Here is a 21,789-nt window from a genome sequence, read left to right on the forward strand (position 1 = left end):
AGGTGAAGCACAGGCTAAATGACACTAACACCACCTATTGACACCATTATATACTTAATATACATTTCAGGAAAACATCAATTTATTTTACTTTCCTATCACTCAGTGTTGCCCTGGCACATTTAAAGTTTGAACTTAATCACATTACAAAACTTCTTATTATTATTGCTTATAAGATTTTCCTTATTTTGGCAGGTTGAGCACAATCTACTTTCAGCACAATTATATATGTATCACATTTTTAATGGCTTTTAGTAAATTACTCAAGTCTCTACATTTAGGATATAATACCTCAGGGAGCTTCTTTGGCTTCCCTGCTTCTTCGGAGACCACGCTCTGGCATGCCCTTTTGGCCTTACTGCACTCGAAGGAAGAGGTACTTTAACCACTATAGAAACTCAAGACCTACATGAAGACATTCTTCCTTGTACTTTCGCTGTCCCACAAGCCTTTCTTTGGGATCTTAGTTCAATAACATTTACTTTTAGAAGTTCTGTTCTTGTTCTATAAGTTACTCTTTCTAAATGGAGTTGGTAACACATATAGCAATAGTTCATCTTCTGAAAATGGTCAACTTAATATTTATTTCCCGAATTAGTATCAAACTTCTAGGTTCCTGCTTGGATATCTTCCACGGTGTTTCCCTCTTTCTCTTTCTTTGGTGTTAACACTGGTTCTACACTATCGGGGCGAGCGTCAATTAAGTTAAAACTTGCTCGGTAATGTGGCCAAATGACTCGGTTTCACCTTAAAGCCTTGACATTATGGCGCCAAAAATCTTGCAACATTCCTGTTATTTATCTTTCGAGCCCCACGTTGGGATGCCAAATATCTTGAAACGTCCTGTTCGAGGGAGGAAAGATGACCAATAACGTAGTTAGCTAAGTGTTTCAAGTCTATCCATAATGCTAAACTTTTTCTCCAGTGGTGGCATGAGTCTCTATTTACACTCAGGGTTCGGGTGTATATTGCACTTAGTGGGCTATGACGTAGTTGACCAGTTAAGTTCATTGACAACTCAAAATTAACTAGAACATATAAAGGTTTATTTCATCACAAACTCAAGCAAGAAAGGAACTTAGACCCTTTTACAGTAGTTTTATACATCCAACTTATAGTTTCACAGATACAGATATATATATATTCATATTTGGGCCTCTCTATATAGTTACGGCCTTTTGTAGTTGAACTATAAAAACTTTTAACCCTTAAAGAGACCCATACAATTTTGTATATAATACCTAGTACTCTTGTTAGAAAACAATCACAAAGGATTTATAAACAAAGCATCTAAAAGAGAAAGATTAGTGTAACCTTGGAAACGGCTTTCTTTCCATGTAGGAGTAACAGGGCAAAAACTAAGGAATAGATTCTAAGAAGCGAATTTCCCAACATCGAGGAGACGGGGTTTCGCTGTTACCATCCCCAACGTCGAGATGACGGGGTTTTATGAAAGAAAAAGGTACCTAAATATCTCTCGCCCGAAAGCACTAAAGTGGAGTAAATTTCTCTCACCAGAAGGTGGAGTGGGATATCTTTTTCTCTCTCCTGTTAGGAGGAGTTTACCTCTTGCCCATAGGCAGAGCCCTACTTCTCTCGTCCGCAGACGGAGTCAAACTGAGATGCTAGCCCCGCTCTCCCCTTTATATTGGGTCGGCGACGCTAGCGTAAGCAAGTGAAAGAAATATAAACTATTAAAAGTATATTCTTACGTTAAATATTGAGTTAGTTTACCAAATTAGAGGTGTAACCTGTTTTTAAATAGATACATTTCTAATTACATGTTTTTATCAGAAAGTTCACAAAAATAGAGGTGCGACTCGTACAAATTGTGACGAGACGGGTTCGTTACAATAACCCCTCCCTTCGAGGAAAATCTTCAGATTTAAAATTTATCACCTCTATATAATATATTTTAATGAAAAAGATTTTTTCACTACAAAATTCAATTAAGATTACAAACTAATATTAATAACAAGTTACATGAGAGATAAACACGACCAAGCCAATCTTTACAACAATGGAAGTACTAGGTTTAGAACTCACAGAAGGTTACATTATAAGATAACTAATCCACTGGGTTTTAATCAACTCTTTAGGCTAAAAGTCCGTATCGTTTTAAAAATCTTAGGAAGGGAAACCTTCGGGGCACTCGAATATTGCACTTTCGCAGGACAGAGATTGTCTGCATATATGTCCTTCGGATGTCTCCCAAAATCATTTTCAACTGCCGAGCCAATGACAATTCGTCACCATTCCAATTTATTTCAGCGAGGAGTTCTGAGTCGTGAGCTTCCAGTGGAGCTTCCTGTGGATCTGGAAGAGCAGCGACTTCCCTCCGGGTAGACACCATGTGTTGATCGACCTGCAGATCGTCCTCGGTACTGTCCTTCCTTGGAGCAGGCTCTGGGGTAGTCCATACATACTCAGTATGTGTCAGGTCCCGCATCTCGGATTCCAACTTTCGTTTTTCCACTTCTAAGCGTCGAACTCGTTCGATCCAGGGTCGAATTAGGGCACTAGATTAGTCACTCAAAACTTCAGATTTCTGTTCATTGATTTCGTTTTCTTGCATCAAGGGTACTGCTCTGGAGGATACTGTTTCAACAAGCGTAGGTAACTTTCTCGGAACCACAATTGCTTTGGGGTTTCTTCCTTCAATCACAGGGCTAGATGAGCTAGGAGCTGATAAGTCCATACTAACTCGCACAGGTTGGCAGGCTCTAGGAACGACTTTGCTCAGATCCACTAATCCTGGTCGCGAAGGAGAATACGGCAAGGAACTATATCCCTTCTTAATATCTTCGGCAGCAATATTCTTGATCCATGTACACTTTAACTGGGTCATCAGGTTCCTTCTCTTCTTAGGAACTTCTGGATCCTGTAGAGGGGGAGGTATTAATTTAACTTGCCATGTGAAGGGAACTTTTAGGTTTAGGCACAGGTTCACTTAACGTCTTCATTTTAGTATTGTTCAATTTCAGCTTCTCTTTCATTCGTTTGACATCTGGGAACATCCTGCGGGGCTTATCCATCCTGTATTGGAAAGCACGAAGTTCACACTACTCAGTCCCGATCTCAACTGAGCTCTGTGCAGTCGGGTAATCTATTTAATCAAGGTGAAGCACAGGCTAAATGACACTAACACCACCTATTGACACCATTATATACTTAATATACATTTCAGGAAAACATCAATTTATTTTACTTTCCTATCACTCAGTGTTGCCCTGGCACATTTAAAGTTTGAACTTAATCACATTACAAAACTTCTTATTATTATTGCTTATAAGATTTTCCTTATTTTGGCAGGTTGAGCACAATCTACTTTCAGCACAATTATATATGTATCACATTTTTAATGGCTTTTAGTAAATTACTCAAGTCTCTACATTTAGGATATAATACCTCAGGGAGCTTCTTTGGCTTCCCTGCTTCTTCGGAGACCACGCTCTGGCATGCCCTTTTGGCCTTACTGCACTCGAAGGAAGAGGTACTTTAACCACTATAGAAACTCAAGACCTACATGAAGACATTCTTCCTTGTACTTTCGCTGTCCCACAAGCCTTTCTTTGGGATCTTAGTTCAATAACATTTACTTTTAGAAGTTCTGTTCTTGTTCTATAAGTTACTCTTTCTAAATGGAGTTGGTAACACATATAGCAATAGTTCATCTTCTGAAAATGGTCAACTTAATATTTATTTCCCGAATTAGTATCAAACTTCTAGGTTCCTGCTTGGATATCTTCCACGGTGTTTCCCTCTTTCTCTTTCTTTGGTGTTAACACTGGTTCTACACTATCGGGGCGAGCGTCAATTAAGTTAAAACTTGCTCGGTAATGTGGCCAAATGACTCGGTTTCACCTTAAAGCCTTGACATTATGGCGCCAAAAATCTTGCAACATTCCTGTTATTTATCTTTCGAGCCCCACGTTGGGATGCCAAATATCTTGAAACGTCCTGTTCGAGGGAGGAAAGATGACCAATAACGTAGTTAGCTAAGTGTTTCAAGTCTATCCATAATGCTAAACTTTTTCTCCAGTGGTGGCATGAGTCTCTATTTACACTCAGGGTTCGGGTGTATATTGCACTTAGTGGGCTATGACGTAGTTGACCAGTTAAGTTCATTGACAACTCAAAATTAACTAGAACATATAAAGGTTTATTTCATCACAAACTCAAGCAAGAAAGGAACTTAGACCCTTTTACAGTAGTTTTATACATCCAACTTATAGTTTCACAGATACAGATATATATATATTCATATTTGGGCCTCTCTATATAGTTACGGCCTTTTGTAGTTGAACTATAAAAACTTTTAACCCTTAAAGAGACCCATACAATTTTGTATATAATACCTAGTACTCTTGTTAGAAAACAATCACAAAGGATTTATAAACAAAGCATCTAAAAGAGAAAGATTAGTGTAACCTTGGAAACGGCTTTCTTTCCATGTAGGAGTAACAGGGCAAAAACTAAGGAATAGATTCTAAGAAGCGAATTTCCCAACATCGAGGAGACGGGGTTTCGCTGTTACCATCCCCAACGTCGAGATGACGGGGTTTTATGAAAGAAAAAGGTACCTAAATATCTCTCGCCCGAAAGCACTAAAGTGGAGTAAATTTCTCTCACCAGAAGGTGGAGTGGGATATCTTTTTCTCTCTCCTGTTAGGAGGAGTTTACCTCTTGCCCATAGGCAGAGCCCTACTTCTCTCGTCCGCAGACGGAGTCAAACTGAGATGCTAGCCCCGCTCTCCCCTTTATATTGGGTCGGCGACGCTAGCGTAAGCAAGTGAAAGAAATATAAACTATTAAAAGTATATTCTTACGTTAAATATTGAGTTAGTTTACCAAATTAGAGGTGTAACCTGTTTTTAAATAGATACATTTCTAATTACATGTTTTTATCAGAAAGTTCACAAAAATAGAGGTGCGACTCGTACAAATTGTGACGAGACGGGTTCGTTACAATAACCCCTCCCTTCGAGGAAAATCTTCAGATTTAAAATTTATCACCTCTATATAATATATTTTAATGAAAAAGATTTTTTCACTACAAAATTCAATTAAGATTACAAACTAATATTAATAACAAGTTACATGAGAGATAAACACGACCAAGCCAATCTTTACAACAATGGAAGTACTAGGTTTAGAACTCACAGAAGGTTACATTATAAGATAACTAATCCACTGGGTTTTAATCAACTCTTTAGGCTAAAAGTCCGTATCGTTTTAAAAATCTTAGGAAGGGAAACCTTCGGGGCACTCGAATATTGCACTTTCGCAGGACAGAGATTGTCTGCATATATGTCCTTCGGATGTCTCCCAAAATCATTTTCAACTGCCGAGCCAATGACAATTCGTCACCATTCCAATTTATTTCAGCGAGGAGTTCTGAGTCGTGAGCTTCCAGTGGAGCTTCCTGTGGATCTGGAAGAGCAGCGACTTCCCTCCGGGTAGACACCATGTGTTGATCGACCTGCAGATCGTCCTCGGTACTGTCCTTCCTTGGAGCAGGCTCTGGGGTAGTCCATACATACTCAGTATGTGTCAGGTCCCGCATCTCGGATTCCAACTTTCGTTTTTCCACTTCTAAGCGTCGAACTCGTTCGATCCAGGGTCGAATTAGGGCACTAGATTAGTCACTCAAAACTTCAGATTTCTGTTCATTGATTTCGTTTTCTTGCATCAAGGGTACTGCTCCGGAGGATACTGTTTCAACAAGCGTAGGTAACTTTCTCGGAACCACAATTGCTTTGGGGTTTCTTCCTTCAATCACAGGGCTAGATGAGCTAGGAGCTGATAAGTCCATACTAACTCGCACAGGTTGGCAGGCTCTAGGAACGACTTTGCTCAGATCCACTAATCCTGGTCGCGAAGGAGAATACGGCAAGGAACTATATCCCTTCTTAATATCTTCGGCAGCAATATTCTTGATCCATGTACACTTTAACTGGGTCATCAGGTTCCTTCTCTTCTTAGGAACTTCTGGATCCTGTAGAGGGGGAGGTATTAATTTAACTTGCCATGTGAAGGGAACTTTTAGGTTTAGGCACAGGTTCACTTAACGTCTTCATTTTAGTATTGTTCAATTTCAGCTTCTCTTTCATTCGTTTGACATCTGGGAACATCCTGCGGGGCTTATCCATCCTGTATTGGAAAGCACGAAGTTCACACTACTCAGTCCCGATCTCAACTGAGCTCTGTGCAGTCGGGTAATCTATTTAATCAAGGTGAAGCACAGGCTAAATGACACTAACACCACCTATTGACACCATTATATACTTAATATACATTTCAGGAAAACATCAATTTATTTTACTTTCCTATCACTCAGTGTTGCCCTGGCACATTTAAAGTTTGAACTTAATCACATTACAAAACTTCTTATTATTATTGCTTATAAGATTTTCCTTATTTTGGCAGGTTGAGCACAATCTACTTTCAGCACAATTATATATGTATCACATTTTTAATGGCTTTTAGTAAATTACTCAAGTCTCTACATTTAGGATATAATACCTCAGGGAGCTTCTTTGGCTTCCCTGCTTCTTCGGAGACCACGCTCTGGCATGCCCTTTTGGCCTTACTGCACTCGAAGGAAGAGGTACTTTAACCACTATAGAAACTCAAGACCTACATGAAGACATTCTTCCTTGTACTTTCGCTGTCCCACAAGCCTTTCTTTGGGATCTTAGTTCAATAACATTTACTTTTAGAAGTTCTGTTCTTGTTCTATAAGTTACTCTTTCTAAATGGAGTTGGTAACACATATAGCAATAGTTCATCTTCTGAAAATGGTCAACTTAATATTTATTTCCCGAATTAGTATCAAACTTCTAGGTTCCTGCTTGGATATCTTCCACGGTGTTTCCCTCTTTCTCTTTCTTTGGTGTTAACACTGGTTCTACACTATCGGGGCGAGCGTCAATTAAGTTAAAACTTGCTCGGTAATGTGGCCAAATGACTCGGTTTCACCTTAAAGCCTTGACATTATGGCGCCAAAAATCTTGCAACATTCCTGTTATTTATCTTTCGAGCCCCACGTTGGGATGCCAAATATCTTGAAACGTCCTGTTCGAGGGAGGAAAGATGACCAATAACGTAGTTAGCTAAGTGTTTCAAGTCTATCCATAATGCTAAACTTTTTCTCCAGTGGTGGCATGAGTCTCTATTTACACTCAGGGTTCGGGTGTATATTGCACTTAGTGGGCTATGACGTAGTTGACCAGTTAAGTTCATTGACAACTCAAAATTAACTAGAACATATAAAGGTTTATTTCATCACAAACTCAAGCAAGAAAGGAACTTAGACCCTTTTACAGTAGTTTTATACATCCAACTTATAGTTTCACAGATACAGATATATATATATTCATATTTGGGCCTCTCTATATAGTTACGGCCTTTTGTAGTTGAACTATAAAAACTTTTAACCCTTAAAGAGACCCATACAATTTTGTATATAATACCTAGTACTCTTGTTAGAAAACAATCACAAAGGATTTATAAACAAAGCATCTAAAAGAGAAAGATTAGTGTAACCTTGGAAACGGCTTTCTTTCCATGTAGGAGTAACAGGGCAAAAACTAAGGAATAGATTCTAAGAAGCGAATTTCCCAACATCGAGGAGACGGGGTTTCGCTGTTACCATCCCCAACGTCGAGATGACGGGGTTTTATGAAAGAAAAAGGTACCTAAATATCTCTCGCCCGAAAGCACTAAAGTGGAGTAAATTTCTCTCACCAGAAGGTGGAGTGGGATATCTTTTTCTCTCTCCTGTTAGGAGGAGTTTACCTCTTGCCCATAGGCAGAGCCCTACTTCTCTCGTCCGCAGACGGAGTCAAACTGAGATGCTAGCCCCGCTCTCCCCTTTATATTGGGTCGGCGACGCTAGCGTAAGCAAGTGAAAGAAATATAAACTATTAAAAGTATATTCTTACGTTAAATATTGAGTTAGTTTACCAAATTAGAGGTGTAACCTGTTTTTAAATAGATACATTTCTAATTACATGTTTTTATCAGAAAGTTCACAAAAATAGAGGTGCGACTCGTACAAATTGTGACGAGACGGGTTCGTTACAATAACCCCTCCCTTCGAGGAAAATCTTCAGATTTAAAATTTATCACCTCTATATAATATATTTTAATGAAAAAGATTTTTTCACTACAAAATTCAATTAAGATTACAAACTAATATTAATAACAAGTTACATGAGAGATAAACACGACCAAGCCAATCTTTACAACAATGGAAGTACTAGGTTTAGAACTCACAGAAGGTTACATTATAAGATAACTAATCCACTGGGTTTTAATCAACTCTTTAGGCTAAAAGTCCGTATCGTTTTAAAAATCTTAGGAAGGGAAACCTTCGGGGCACTCGAATATTGCACTTTCGCAGGACAGAGATTGTCTGCATATATGTCCTTCGGATGTCTCCCAAAATCATTTTCAACTGCCGAGCCAATGACAATTCGTCACCATTCCAATTTATTTCAGCGAGGAGTTCTGAGTCGTGAGCTTCCAGTGGAGCTTCCTGTGGATCTGGAAGAGCAGCGACTTCCCTCCGGGTAGACACCATGTGTTGATCGACCTGCAGATCGTCCTCGGTACTGTCCTTCCTTGGAGCAGGCTCTGGGGTAGTCCATACATACTCAGTATGTGTCAGGTCCCGCATCTCGGATTCCAACTTTCGTTTTTCCACTTCTAAGCGTCGAACTCGTTCGATCCAGGGTCGAATTAGGGCACTAGATTAGTCACTCAAAACTTCAGATTTCTGTTCATTGATTTCGTTTTCTTGCATCAAGGGTACTGCTCCGGAGGATACTGTTTCAACAAGCGTAGGTAACTTTCTCGGAACCACAATTGCTTTGGGGTTTCTTCCTTCAATCACAGGGCTAGATGAGCTAGGAGCTGATAAGTCCATACTAACTCGCACAGGTTGGCAGGCTCTAGGAACGACTTTGCTCAGATCCACTAATCCTGGTCGCGAAGGAGAATACGGCAAGGAACTATATCCCTTCTTAATATCTTCGGCAGCAATATTCTTGATCCATGTACACTTTAACTGGGTCATCAGGTTCCTTCTCTTCTTAGGAACTTCTGGATCCTGTAGAGGGGGAGGTATTAATTTAACTTGCCATGTGAAGGGAACTTTTAGGTTTAGGCACAGGTTCACTTAACGTCTTCATTTTAGTATTGTTCAATTTCAGCTTCTCTTTCATTCGTTTGACATCTGGGAACATCCTGCGGGGCTTATCCATCCTGTATTGGAAAGCACGAAGTTCACACTACTCAGTCCCGATCTCAACTGAGCTCTGTGCAGTCGGGTAATCTATTTAATCAAGGTGAAGCACAGGCTAAATGACACTAACACCACCTATTGACACCATTATATACTTAATATACATTTCAGGAAAACATCAATTTATTTTACTTTCCTATCACTCAGTGTTGCCCTGGCACATTTAAAGTTTGAACTTAATCACATTACAAAACTTCTTATTATTATTGCTTATAAGATTTTCCTTATTTTGGCAGGTTGAGCACAATCTACTTTCAGCACAATTATATATGTATCACATTTTTAATGGCTTTTAGTAAATTACTCAAGTCTCTACATTTAGGATATAATACCTCAGGGAGCTTCTTTGGCTTCCCTGCTTCTTCGGAGACCACGCTCTGGCATGCCCTTTTGGCCTTACTGCACTCGAAGGAAGAGGTACTTTAACCACTATAGAAACTCAAGACCTACATGAAGACATTCTTCCTTGTACTTTCGCTGTCCCACAAGCCTTTCTTTGGGATCTTAGTTCAATAACATTTACTTTTAGAAGTTCTGTTCTTGTTCTATAAGTTACTCTTTCTAAATGGAGTTGGTAACACATATAGCAATAGTTCATCTTCTGAAAATGGTCAACTTAATATTTATTTCCCGAATTAGTATCAAACTTCTAGGTTCCTGCTTGGATATCTTCCACGGTGTTTCCCTCTTTCTCTTTCTTTGGTGTTAACACTGGTTCTACACTATCGGGGCGAGCGTCAATTAAGTTAAAACTTGCTCGGTAATGTGGCCAAATGACTCGGTTTCACCTTAAAGCCTTGACATTATGGCGCCAAAAATCTTGCAACATTCCTGTTATTTATCTTTCGAGCCCCACGTTGGGATGCCAAATATCTTGAAACGTCCTGTTCGAGGGAGGAAAGATGACCAATAACGTAGTTAGCTAAGTGTTTCAAGTCTATCCATAATGCTAAACTTTTTCTCCAGTGGTGGCATGAGTCTCTATTTACACTCAGGGTTCGGGTGTATATTGCACTTAGTGGGCTATGACGTAGTTGACCAGTTAAGTTCATTGACAACTCAAAATTAACTAGAACATATAAAGGTTTATTTCATCACAAACTCAAGCAAGAAAGGAACTTAGACCCTTTTACAGTAGTTTTATACATCCAACTTATAGTTTCACAGATACAGATATATATATATTCATATTTGGGCCTCTCTATATAGTTACGGCCTTTTGTAGTTGAACTATAAAAACTTTTAACCCTTAAAGAGACCCATACAATTTTGTATATAATACCTAGTACTCTTGTTAGAAAACAATCACAAAGGATTTATAAACAAAGCATCTAAAAGAGAAAGATTAGTGTAACCTTGGAAACGGCTTTCTTTCCATGTAGGAGTAACAGGGCAAAAACTAAGGAATAGATTCTAAGAAGCGAATTTCCCAACATCGAGGAGACGGGGTTTCGCTGTTACCATCCCCAACGTCGAGATGACGGGGTTTTATGAAAGAAAAAGGTACCTAAATATCTCTCGCCCGAAAGCACTAAAGTGGAGTAAATTTCTCTCACCAGAAGGTGGAGTGGGATATCTTTTTCTCTCTCCTGTTAGGAGGAGTTTACCTCTTGCCCATAGGCAGAGCCCTACTTCTCTCGTCCGCAGACGGAGTCAAACTGAGATGCTAGCCCCGCTCTCCCCTTTATATTGGGTCGGCGACGCTAGCGTAAGCAAGTGAAAGAAATATAAACTATTAAAAGTATATTCTTACGTTAATTATTGAGTTAGTTTACCAAATTAGAGGTGTAACCTGTTTTTAAATAGATACATTTCTAATTACATGTTTTTATCAGAAAGTTCACAAAAATAGAGGTGCGACTCGTACAAATTGTGACGAGACGGGTTCGTTACAATAACCCCTCCCTTCGAGGAAAATCTTCAGATTTAAAATTTATCACCTCTATATAATATATTTTAATGAAAAAGATTTTTTCACTACAAAATTCAATTAAGATTACAAACTAATATTAATAACAAGTTACATGAGAGATAAACACGACCAAGCCAATCTTTACAACAATGGAAGTACTAGGTTTAGAACTCACAGAAGGTTACATTATAAGATAACTAATCCACTGGGTTTTAATCAACTCTTTAGGCTAAAAGTCCGTATCGTTTTAAAAATCTTAGGAAGGGAAACCTTCGGGGCACTCGAATATTGCACTTTCGCAGGACAGAGATTGTCTACATATATGTCCTTCGGATGTCTCCCAAAATCATTTTCAACTGCCGAGCCAATAACAATTCGTCACCATTCCAATTTACTTCAGCCATGAGTTCTGAGTCATGAGCTTCCAGTGGAGCTTCCTGTGGATCTGGAAGAGCAGCGACTTCCCTCCGGGTAGACACCATGTATTGATCGACCTGCAGATCGTCCTCAGTACTGTCCTTCCTTGGAGCAGGCTCTGGGGTAGTCCATACATACTCAGTATGTGTCAGGTCCCGCATCTCGGATTCCAACTTTCGTTTTTCCGCTTCTAAGCGTCGAACTCGTTCGATCCAGGGTCGAATTAGGGCACTAGATTAGTCACTCAAAACTTCAGATTTCTGTTCATTGATTTCGTTTTCTTGCATCAAGGGTACTGCTCCGGAGGATACTGTTTCAAGAAGCATAGGTAACTTTCTCGGAACCACAATTGCTTTGGGTTTTCTTCCTTCAATCACAGGGCTAGATGAGCTAGGAGCTGATAAGTCCATACTAACTCGCACAGGTTGGCAGGCTCTAGGAACGACTTTGCTCAGATCCACTAATCCTGGTCGCGAAGGAGAATACGGCAAGGAACTATATCCCTTCTTAATATCTTCGGCAGCAATATTCTTGATCCATGTACACTTTAACTGGGTCATCAAGTTCCTTCTCTTCTTAGGAACTTCTGGATCCTGTAAAGGGGGAGGTATTAATTTAACTTGCCATGTGATGGGACCTTTAGGTTTAGGCACAGGTTCACTTAACGTCTTCATTTTAGTATTGTTCAATTTCAGCCTCTCTTTGATTCGTTTGACATCTGGGAACATCCTGTCGGGCTTATCCATCTTGTATTGGAAAGCACAAAGTTCACACTACTTAGTCCCGATCTCAACTGAGCTCTGTCCAGTCGGGTAATCTATTTAATCAAGCACAGGCTAAATGACACTAACACCACCTATTGACACCATTATATACTTAATATACATTTCAGGAAAACATCAATTTATTTTACTTTCCTATCACTCAGTGTTGCCCTGGCACATTTAAAGTTTGAACTTAATCACATTACAAAACTTCTTATTATTATTGCTTATAAGATTTTCCTTATTTTGGCAGGTTGAGCATAATCTACTTTCAGCACAATTATATATGTATCACATTTTTAATGGCTTTTAGTAAATTACTCAAGTCTCTACATTTAGAATATAATACCTCAGGGAGCTTCTTTGGCTTCCCTGCTTCTTCGGAGACCACGCTCTGGCACGCCCTTTTGGCCTTACTGCACTCGAAGGAAGAGGTACTTTAACCACTATAGAAACTCAAGACCTACATGAAGACATTCTTCCTTGTACTTTCGCTGTCCCACAAGCCTTTCTTTGGGATCTTAGTTCAATAACATTTACTTTTAGAAGTTCTGTTCTTGTTCTATAAGTTACTCTTTCTAAATGGAGTTGGTAACACATATAGCAATAGTTCATCTTCTGAAAATGGTCAACTTAATATTTATTTCCCGAATTAGTATCAAACTTCTAGGTTCCTGCTTGGATATCTTCCACGGTGTTTCCCTCTTTCTCTTTCTTTGGTGTTAACACTGGTTCTACACTATCGGGGCGAGCGTCAATTAAGTTAAAACTTGCTCGGTAATGTGGCCAAATGACTCGGTTTCACCTTAAAGCCTTGACATTATGGCGCCAAAAATCTTGCAACATTCCTGTTATTTATCTTTCGAGCCCCACGTTGGGATGCCAAATATCTTGAAACGTCCTGTTCGAGGGAGGAAAGATGACCAATAACGTAGTTAGCTAAGTGTTTCAAGTCTATCCATAATGCTAAACTTTTTCTCCAGTGGTGGCATGAGTCTCTATTTACACTCAGGGTTCGGGTGTATATTGCACTTAGTGGGCTATGACGTAGTTGACCAGTTAAGTTCATTGACAACTCAAAATTAACTAGAACATATAAAGGTTTATTTCATCACAAACTCAAGCAAGAAAGGAACTTAGACCCTTTTACAGTAGTTTTATACATCCAACTTATAGTTTCACAGATACAGATATATATATTCATATTTGGGCCTCTCTATATAGTTACGGCCTTTTATAGTTGAACTATAAAAACTTTTAACCCTTAAAGAGACCCATACAATTTTGTATATAATACCTAGTACTCTTGTTAGAAAACAATCACAAAGGGTTTATAAACAAAGCATCTAAAAGAGAAAGATTAGTGTAACCTTGGAAATGGCTTTCTTTCCATCTAGGAGTAACAGGGCAAAAACTAAGGAATAGATTCTAAGAAGCGAATTTCCCAACATCGAGGTGACGGGGTTTCGCTGTTACCATCCCCAACGTCGAGATGACGGGGTTTTATGAAAGAAAAAAGGTACCTAAATATCTCTCGCCCAAAAGCGGAGTGGGTCCTCTCACACTAAGAGTAAATTTCTCTCACCAGAAGGTGGAGTGGGATATCTTTTTCTCTCTCCTGTTAGGAGGAGTTTACCTCTTGTCCGTAGGCAGAGCCCTACTTCTCTCGTCCGCAGACGGAGTCAAACTGAGATGCTAGCCCCGCTCTCGCCTTTATATTGGGTTGGCGATGCTAGCGTAAGCGAGTGGAAGAAATATAAACTATTAAAAGTATATTCTTACATTAAATATTGAGTTAGTTTACCAAATTCGGGGTGTAACCTGTTTTTAAATAGATACATTTCTAATTACATGTGTTTATCAGAAAGTTCACAAAAATAGAGGTGCAACTCGTACAAATTGTGACGAGACGGGTTCGTTACAACATGCAGTAATTGATTTTAGTTTGAATGTTGATAATTTGTTTTCATTTTTTTAAATTAAATTTTCGAAGTACATAAGTTTTAGACAACGGAAGCTGACAGTATTTTACTATTATCCAGTCAGTCATAGCACAGGAACACTCAGAAGTGAAACAAATTGTGCCTGAAATCAGCCAACACTAAAACTGAAGTTTGCATGTCGGAAGTTCCTAGCCAGACATTGTTTACAACTGGCTGAGATTACGACAATCAAAATGTGCATGACATTCAAAACCTTTCATTGCAGTTGAAATTAAGAGACTGAAAATGAAAAACCACGTCTCACTTCATGTTTTCTAACACAATACATGCAAATCTGCTCAGGTTCACTGCCATTGTTAGTGTACTGAATCAACTTTATTCTTAATAGTTTGTCTGCTTGACTAACCTAGTATTAACCCCCTCTCCCCTCCCTTTGAAACTGATTCTAAAGGCATAAGAGGTGGTGTTTCATTTCAACCCAATTGCCACCATCGCCCACAGGTAGGAAGAAAAACTAATAATCATAACTAAAAATCAATAACAAGCCAATCAATTGAAACTATCCCCCCATTTTTGTGTGAAAATTTATAGTTTGAGTAAACTATAAAATATTGCCCCCCCCCCCCCCAAATTCACATGATGTAGGCGCATCATAAATCTTCTATATGGGCACCCCTGGAGGAAGCAGAGAAAGTATTGTATTTTAACATATCTATCTAATTCCACCATATCATTTTTTTTTAATGCTACACATTACATTTTCAATTTTAATTTCAGATATGGTTAGTGTCATGTCTACAGATTGGCAAGTGCAGAAAAAAAGTTGGGATGAACGATTGCAACATATTCTGCAGACACCATTATTTACAGATTGCAAATTTAGAATTCAAGGTGAAAATCATGAAAAGGCAAGTTGCTTTTATAGTGTGTATAAAATAACAACCCAAACAAAGAAACAAACGTCATGGGCCAAACAGCCTGTTGAGGGCCAAGATATGTCGAGCATCTTTTTGTTGACAGGCTAATGGTCAGCACAATAACTGTATTATGCAAACAGAAAGTTCAACAATTACTGGAAATACAGCAAGTGGCTATCATTGTATTTTTGAAGTATAGTACAGGATGTATCATAAGTAATAGCACAAACTGACACAGATGAAAATACACGATAATAGAAGCAAAAAAAGTCTCAGTAAACGTGGGTCTGCAAACTAGCCGTTTTCGAGATAATCGTGAATGTGTGATTACAAACTGCTACTGACTTCATTGTTTGAAAATGTCATCCTAGTTGGTAAAATGCTAATAATGTGTGCGAATGTGTGGTTACAAGCCGTCACTGATTGCATTTTCTAAACACAGAGTGTTTTACTCCTTGCACGTTCTGAGGTTTGCTCTCTTTACAAAGCAGAACATTTCCGATAGGTGGTGTTGTAATCAAACAGGATGGATGCAATCAGTACACAGTTAAAGTAAGTAGAATGTTCAACAAAAGAAGCAATGAGATCTCCAATGAATTTTCTTACTGTATTATTAGCATTTTACCAACTAGGATGACGTTTATAAACAATGAATGTACTCACACATTTGCAATTATCTTGAAAACGGCTCGTTTGTAGAGCCAAGTTTGCTGAGACTTTTTGCTTCTATTGTCGTGTACTTTCACCTGTGTCAGTTTGCACTATTATGTTTGAGACACCCTGTATATCGATGTCATGACACTATCAGTGTCGAAATGTAGTGCCAGATTATTCTTCAACTTCAAATAGGTTTGCAGTTTGTAAAAATAAATAAAATTTTGTGCACTCAATAGCAATCCTATGGGGTGTAAGGGGTGAACTTTCCACATATTACACCCAATCGTGAACCTCACTTTCACGTATTGCACCCTGGACTGCCGTTTGCAGAGTATCGAGGCTCTGGCGTCTGGGCCTACAGCCAGTATAATCTTTGTAGGATTGTGTGTTTCTTGTCCTGTGTTTTGTCCTATGTGCTCAGTACCCCTTTACAGCCTCAGCTTTTAAACCAGGTAAGGATAATTTAATTATCACACACGCTTTATTTTGTTTTTATGGTAAGGGGCTGGGCCCCCTATAGTGTGTTGAGCACAAAATAACCTCAAGTGCTGACGCACCTAAAAGTTTAAATTCAAATTCAAAATATTAGTGATATGTTTAGGGCATAAAATAACCATAATTTTCATCCTCCCCCCCTCTCTTTATTTGTATTCTATAATGTGACACCTAACATGATCCATGTTACCAAATGGAAAAGCTTATTTCAAAAAATACTGTGGGGGGGGGGATTTTGTTTATTGCACCTTAGGCTTGTAAAAATGCAGGCCTGCTAAATTCTTAGCATTTCTAAAAATAAATACAGCTAATGCTACCAATGGAGAACGTGAAGCTCTTCTATTTTGAGATTTGCAATATACGTAGCCTACTGTATAAACGTATATGTGTACTGTCTAGTTGACGTTTCCACAGACTCTTATTTAAATATTTGGCTTTTTCAGAATTTTGAGGCTCACAAAGTTATTCTTGCCATGTCAAGCCCAGTATTCGAAGTCATGTTCTTTGGTTCTCTGCCCGAGGTGAAGGAAATACTTATCAATGATATCACTCCAGAATCTTTTGAAATTATGCTTACGTAAGTATGACAAACGTGTGTTACCTATGTGAAATTTTTACACATTGTGATGGAATACTCGTAATGTTTATTGTACTCTCTTGATGTAGCAAATAAACATCTCGGTAAGTGCACATTTGAGGTTTACAGTCATAAAAGCAATTGCACACACAAAAATTTCGAAAAAGATCAAACAAGAATGATTTTTGGAATAAGATTAAAATTATGCTCTTAACAGGATGGCTGGCTACTCACCGTGAATTCTGCGTGAATTTTTCTCCATAGACGTGAAAAATTGCAACTTTTACTAATCCAAATCCCATCCAATTTATACATATATTTTTAAAAAAATCACAGTTTAGCATTTTTTTATTGAGGAAGGAGAAAAAGCTGCATGTAAAATAAAACTTAATTCTCTCTATTCGTTCGCTTTGTTAAGTGTCCTTTGCAGAACAATCTATGTAACATATGAAAGATTATTGATACAAATAACAATTTTTCATAGATGAGTATATCCCATAATATTTGTGACTTGTACAGGGTGTCCACGCTAGAGGGATCGAGAAATAAGTGATAATTTCTAGTGAACAGAATGTATTGGTAACATAAACTTTTACTTTTACTTGATACAAAACTCACCAAGTTTCAGATGATGTTCAATGCAAATCGATATGTGCACCTTTGGTGGCTCTGCACACATCTAAATGGTATTCAACTTCCCGCCAAGTGTTCTCTAGCATTTGGGTAGTCACAAGCGCTACTGCATTTTTGATGTGGCCCCTCAGTTCCACATTCCACGTACGACGAACATGGCGTTGAACCCGAGTAACAGATTTCTCTTCTGCTAGCCATAACACGCACTGAACTTTCTGTTGCGGTGTCCACATGTTTTCCACTGCACGGTCAACTACTGAATGGCGCCTGGCTTCCTTTCGAGACAAAAGCTATTGACGCGCATGCGCGACCGTGTAGCTGTCTGAATACAGTGTTGCACAATCTCGGAGAGTTTTCCTTTCCTGTCATATGAAAAATACAGCAATATCCTTATCTGGTTTTAAATGGCGAGCATTTATTTCTCGATCCCTCTAGAATACGCTGTATTTAGATATGTACTAGAGTCTTGAGTATATGAAATGGCAAATGTAAACTTTGCACCTTAAACTAAATATTTTAAATATATATATTGTTAATCGAACTGAATTAGAATTTTTGGATACGTTGGAATTGCACATACCCTTTACATTTGTTAATAAATTTCTGTGTTTGTGTGGTGAGAGGCAGTAATATGTGAAGTTGAAATAGAGAAAATATCTGCTTGTACCCTTGAATTTTTGGATAGTTAACCTTGAAAACCGGAAATATTGGATCGATAATTACAAACAGCATTGAAAATGCCTGACATTCATTGTTTTGTTGTAATGCAAGCGGATTACTTATACTGCTTTTATAGGATTGCAAATATTTTTAACTTCCAAATGTATGCTTGTTTATTTTTGTTATTGTTTTATAAGTATAGTTACCTCAAGTGTTTGTAATTTTTGTTTCCTCGTTCAAGGTGGATCTACACTTCCAAAGTAAATCTGACTAGTGTTGATGAAGCATGTAATGTTATCTATTCTTCAAAGAAATACAGCGTGATTTCTTTAATTACTGAGGGTATCAAATACATCGAGCGCACCATAAGCCCTAGCACGGCCCTTCAGGTTTATGAATTTGGAAAATATGTGGAAGAATCTTCGTTGGAGACAATAAGTTTAGAGGTAAAAATACCTTAAGTTGTTTATTGGGTAATTTCATTTGTATTTATAGTACTAATTGTAGCAATACATATTCGTACTTTAAAATAATAGTCACATTAAGCAGCATTATATGGAATATGTAATTTTGTACACTTCCTACTAACTTAGAAAGAAAGGTAAAAGGGAAACTACTTAAGGTACAGTGCGTTCAGTTTGGTTCGGGGGCAGAGATAGTGCATGACTGCAGATGGTGAGGCATGGTGCAGATGCTGGCATTTTTATCCATGATGTCCTGCATATTTTTACGCACACATCTTTAGCAGCATATATATTGCATAAAAAGTACTAACTTGTGTTGTAAGCGGTCAAAGTGGTTGTGCATTCACATATTCCTGGCATCTTTTGATGAAATTTTGACATATCAAGTAGATGTAATTTTCACCTATGCTTTCAGCCAGCTTTGAAATATTTTGGGCTCAGCACTTGAATGGGCTGTGCCAAGGGAGTGGGGGGTTGGTGCAAATAGGTGCACCCCTTAATTTTCTTCCATGTCCCTTTTTCAAAACCTATATTCAACCAAAAACACTAACTCTTACAGTGCCATGTTATGTCTTGTCATACTGAGCATCAAATGTTAAGTACTGAAGTGAGACCACTGCCATTGTTTACAACAGGCAAGTAAGAATTATGAGTTACTACTTTCATGGGTTTAACTTGGGAACTATTTTCAGGTTGAGAGAATCAAAAAGGTTTTCATCCCATAAAAATAGCATCCAGGATTACTTGCTAAATACACTTGCAAAATCATAATTATTACTCTTTATGTGTGTGCTTCTCAATTGCCAGGAGGTGAATAAAATATACTTAACTTGTAAATTTTAATTAACCAATGTATTTGAGGGGAAATAACTTCCTTTTTCTCCCACCTATCCTTACCTCTCTCTCTCTCTCTCTCTCTCTCTCTCTCTCTCTCTCTCTCTCTCTCTCTCTCTTTCAAGGGTGAGAGAGAGAGAGAAAGAGATAGAGAAAGAGGGGGGGGCGGTAGGGTGGAGATTACCTGGGGGATGGGCACCCCCCACCCCTTTTTCTTCCTTCTCCTCTCCTCTTTCTCTCTTGGACCCCGCCGCCCGTGCTCTTCTTTCCTCCCTCCCTGTCCTCTCAGGAGGGGGAAGGGCTGGCAAGGTTCCCTCCCACTCCCAGACCTCTCTCTATCTCTCTCTCTATCTCTCTCTCTCTCCCCACCAAAAATAACTATTAGAAGAAGCCGGAGAAAGGAAGAGAGGATGGACAGTTTCCTTTCTTTCTTTCTTTATTTTGGAGGAGAGAGAGAGAGAATGTCTCTCTCCCTCTCTCTCTCTCTCTTTCTTTCTCACTCTCTCACTTCTCTCTCTCTCCCTCCATCTCTCTCTCTCTTTCTCCATCTCTTTCTCTCTCTCTTTTCTTCTTCTCTTTCTTTCTCTTTTTCTTTCTTCTCCCCCCTCTCTCTCTATCTCTCTCTCTTTTCTTGTTTTCTTCTTTCCTTTTTTTCCTCTCTCTCTCTGGGCACGGCCCCCTTGCCCCCCCCCCTCCTCTTCTCCTCTCCTCTCATCTCTTTCTCTTCTAGGGTATCGGGGTCCGGGCATCGGGGTCGAAGTAGGTATCGGGGTCTCTCTCTCTCTTTCTGAGGGGGGTGGGGGGTGACCTTCTTCCCTCTTTCCCTTGGTGGGGGAGAAGGACCCCGATACCCCTTCCTTCTTCTCTCCTCTTTCTAACTTCTCTTTCCTCTCCTTGACCCCGGCATCGGGGTCGAAGAGAGAGAGAGAGAGAGAGAGATAGAGAGACAAGCTTGGGGGGGGGGATGGGCATCCTTCGGGCATCGGGGTCTCTTTCTCTCTCTTTCTGGGGGGGAGAGAGAGAGAGAGAGCGCCCTTCCCCTTCTTCACCTCTCCTCCGTGAGAGAGAGAGAGAGAGAGAGAGAGAGAGAGAGAGAGAGAGAGAGAGAGAGAGAGGGGACAGGGATAGGACCCCGATGCCCTCTTTCTTTCTCTCTCTCTCTCTACTTTTCTTTCTTTCACTCTCTCTCTCTCTGGAGAGAGAGAGAGGATAGAAGAGAGAGAAGAAGAGAGAGATGGGGAATAGAGAAAAAGAGATGGGGGGGGTGGAGGGGCAAGGGGAAGACCCCGATGCCAGAGAGAGAGAGAGAGAGAGAGAGGGTATCGGGGTCGAAGAGAGAGAGGGTATCGGGGTCGAAGAGAGAGAGAGAGAGAGATCCCGGGCATCGGGAGAAAGGAAGAGGCATAGAGAGAGAGAGAGAGAAAGAGGAGAGAAGGAAGAAGAAAAGAGAGGAGAAAGAGAAAGCACTTTTCTTTCCTCTCCCATATGCCCCCCCCCTTCCCCTTTCTCTCTTCCCCTCCCTCTCTCCTACCCCCCCCCTCTCTATCTAAGGAGAGAGAGAAGAAAGGACACCCCTGGCACCCGCACAAAAGAGAAAGAGGACCTCTCGTCTCCCTCTCCTGGTGGGAACGGGGGGGGAGAGAGAGCGCGCTCTCTCTCTCTCTCTCTCTCTCTCTCTCTCTCTCTCTCTCTCTCTCTCTCTCTCTCTCTCTCTCTCTCTCTCTCTTTCTCTTTCTCTCTTCTTCCCTCTCTTTCTCCCGATGCCCGTGAACGCCCCTGACCGCCTAGAGAGAGAGAGAGAGAGATTTCTCTCTCTCTCTTTCTCTCTCTCCTGCTTCTTTTTCCTTTTGCCGACCCCGATGCCGTCAACCCCCCCCGCACCACCCCCGGCCTCCCCGATGGCATCGGGGTCGCCCCCCGGGGGGGTTGCTTTCTCTCTCTCTTTGTAAAAAGAAAGAGAAGACCCCGATGCCCCTCCTCGGGGGGGGGGTGCTGCCCGGCCCACCCCCGGCTCTTCTTCTCCTTCTCTTCTTCTTCTGGAGAGAGAGAGAGAGAGAGAGAGACAGGGGGAAGACCTCTCTCTCTCTCTGCAGGAAGGAGGGGGGGAGGCATCGGGGTCCCCGATACCGGGAGAGAAAAGAAGGAAACCCCCCGCGCTGAAAGAAAGAAAGAAAGAAGGTAGGGAAAAGGAATGAAAGGTCATTCT

The 21,789-nt window shown here is 39.9% G+C and overlaps 1 protein-coding gene across 1 annotated transcript in view; it reads left to right on the top strand.

The window, feature by feature from the left end:
• The window catches only part of LOC145979945 (BTB/POZ domain-containing protein 6-like), a 47,789-nt gene that overhangs the window by 18,325 nt on the left and 7,675 nt on the right, over positions 1 to 21,789 (top strand). Inside the window, exons 2-4 of the mRNA XM_083112889.1 lie at positions 15,124 to 15,254; positions 16,859 to 16,992; positions 18,527 to 18,731. Coding sequence (XP_082969015.1) covers positions 15,126 to 15,254; positions 16,859 to 16,992; positions 18,527 to 18,731 — 468 coding nt within the window. The 5' untranslated portion in view covers positions 15,124 to 15,125. The remainder of the gene's footprint in view (positions 1 to 15,123; positions 15,255 to 16,858; positions 16,993 to 18,526; positions 18,732 to 21,789) is intronic.

The sequence above is a fragment of the Lepisma saccharinum genome, chromosome 27, assembly GCF_977018435.1.
Source record: "Lepisma saccharinum chromosome 27, izLepSacc3.1, whole genome shotgun sequence".
In the NCBI taxonomy this organism is placed as follows: Eukaryota; Metazoa; Arthropoda; class Insecta; order Zygentoma; family Lepismatidae; genus Lepisma; species Lepisma saccharinum.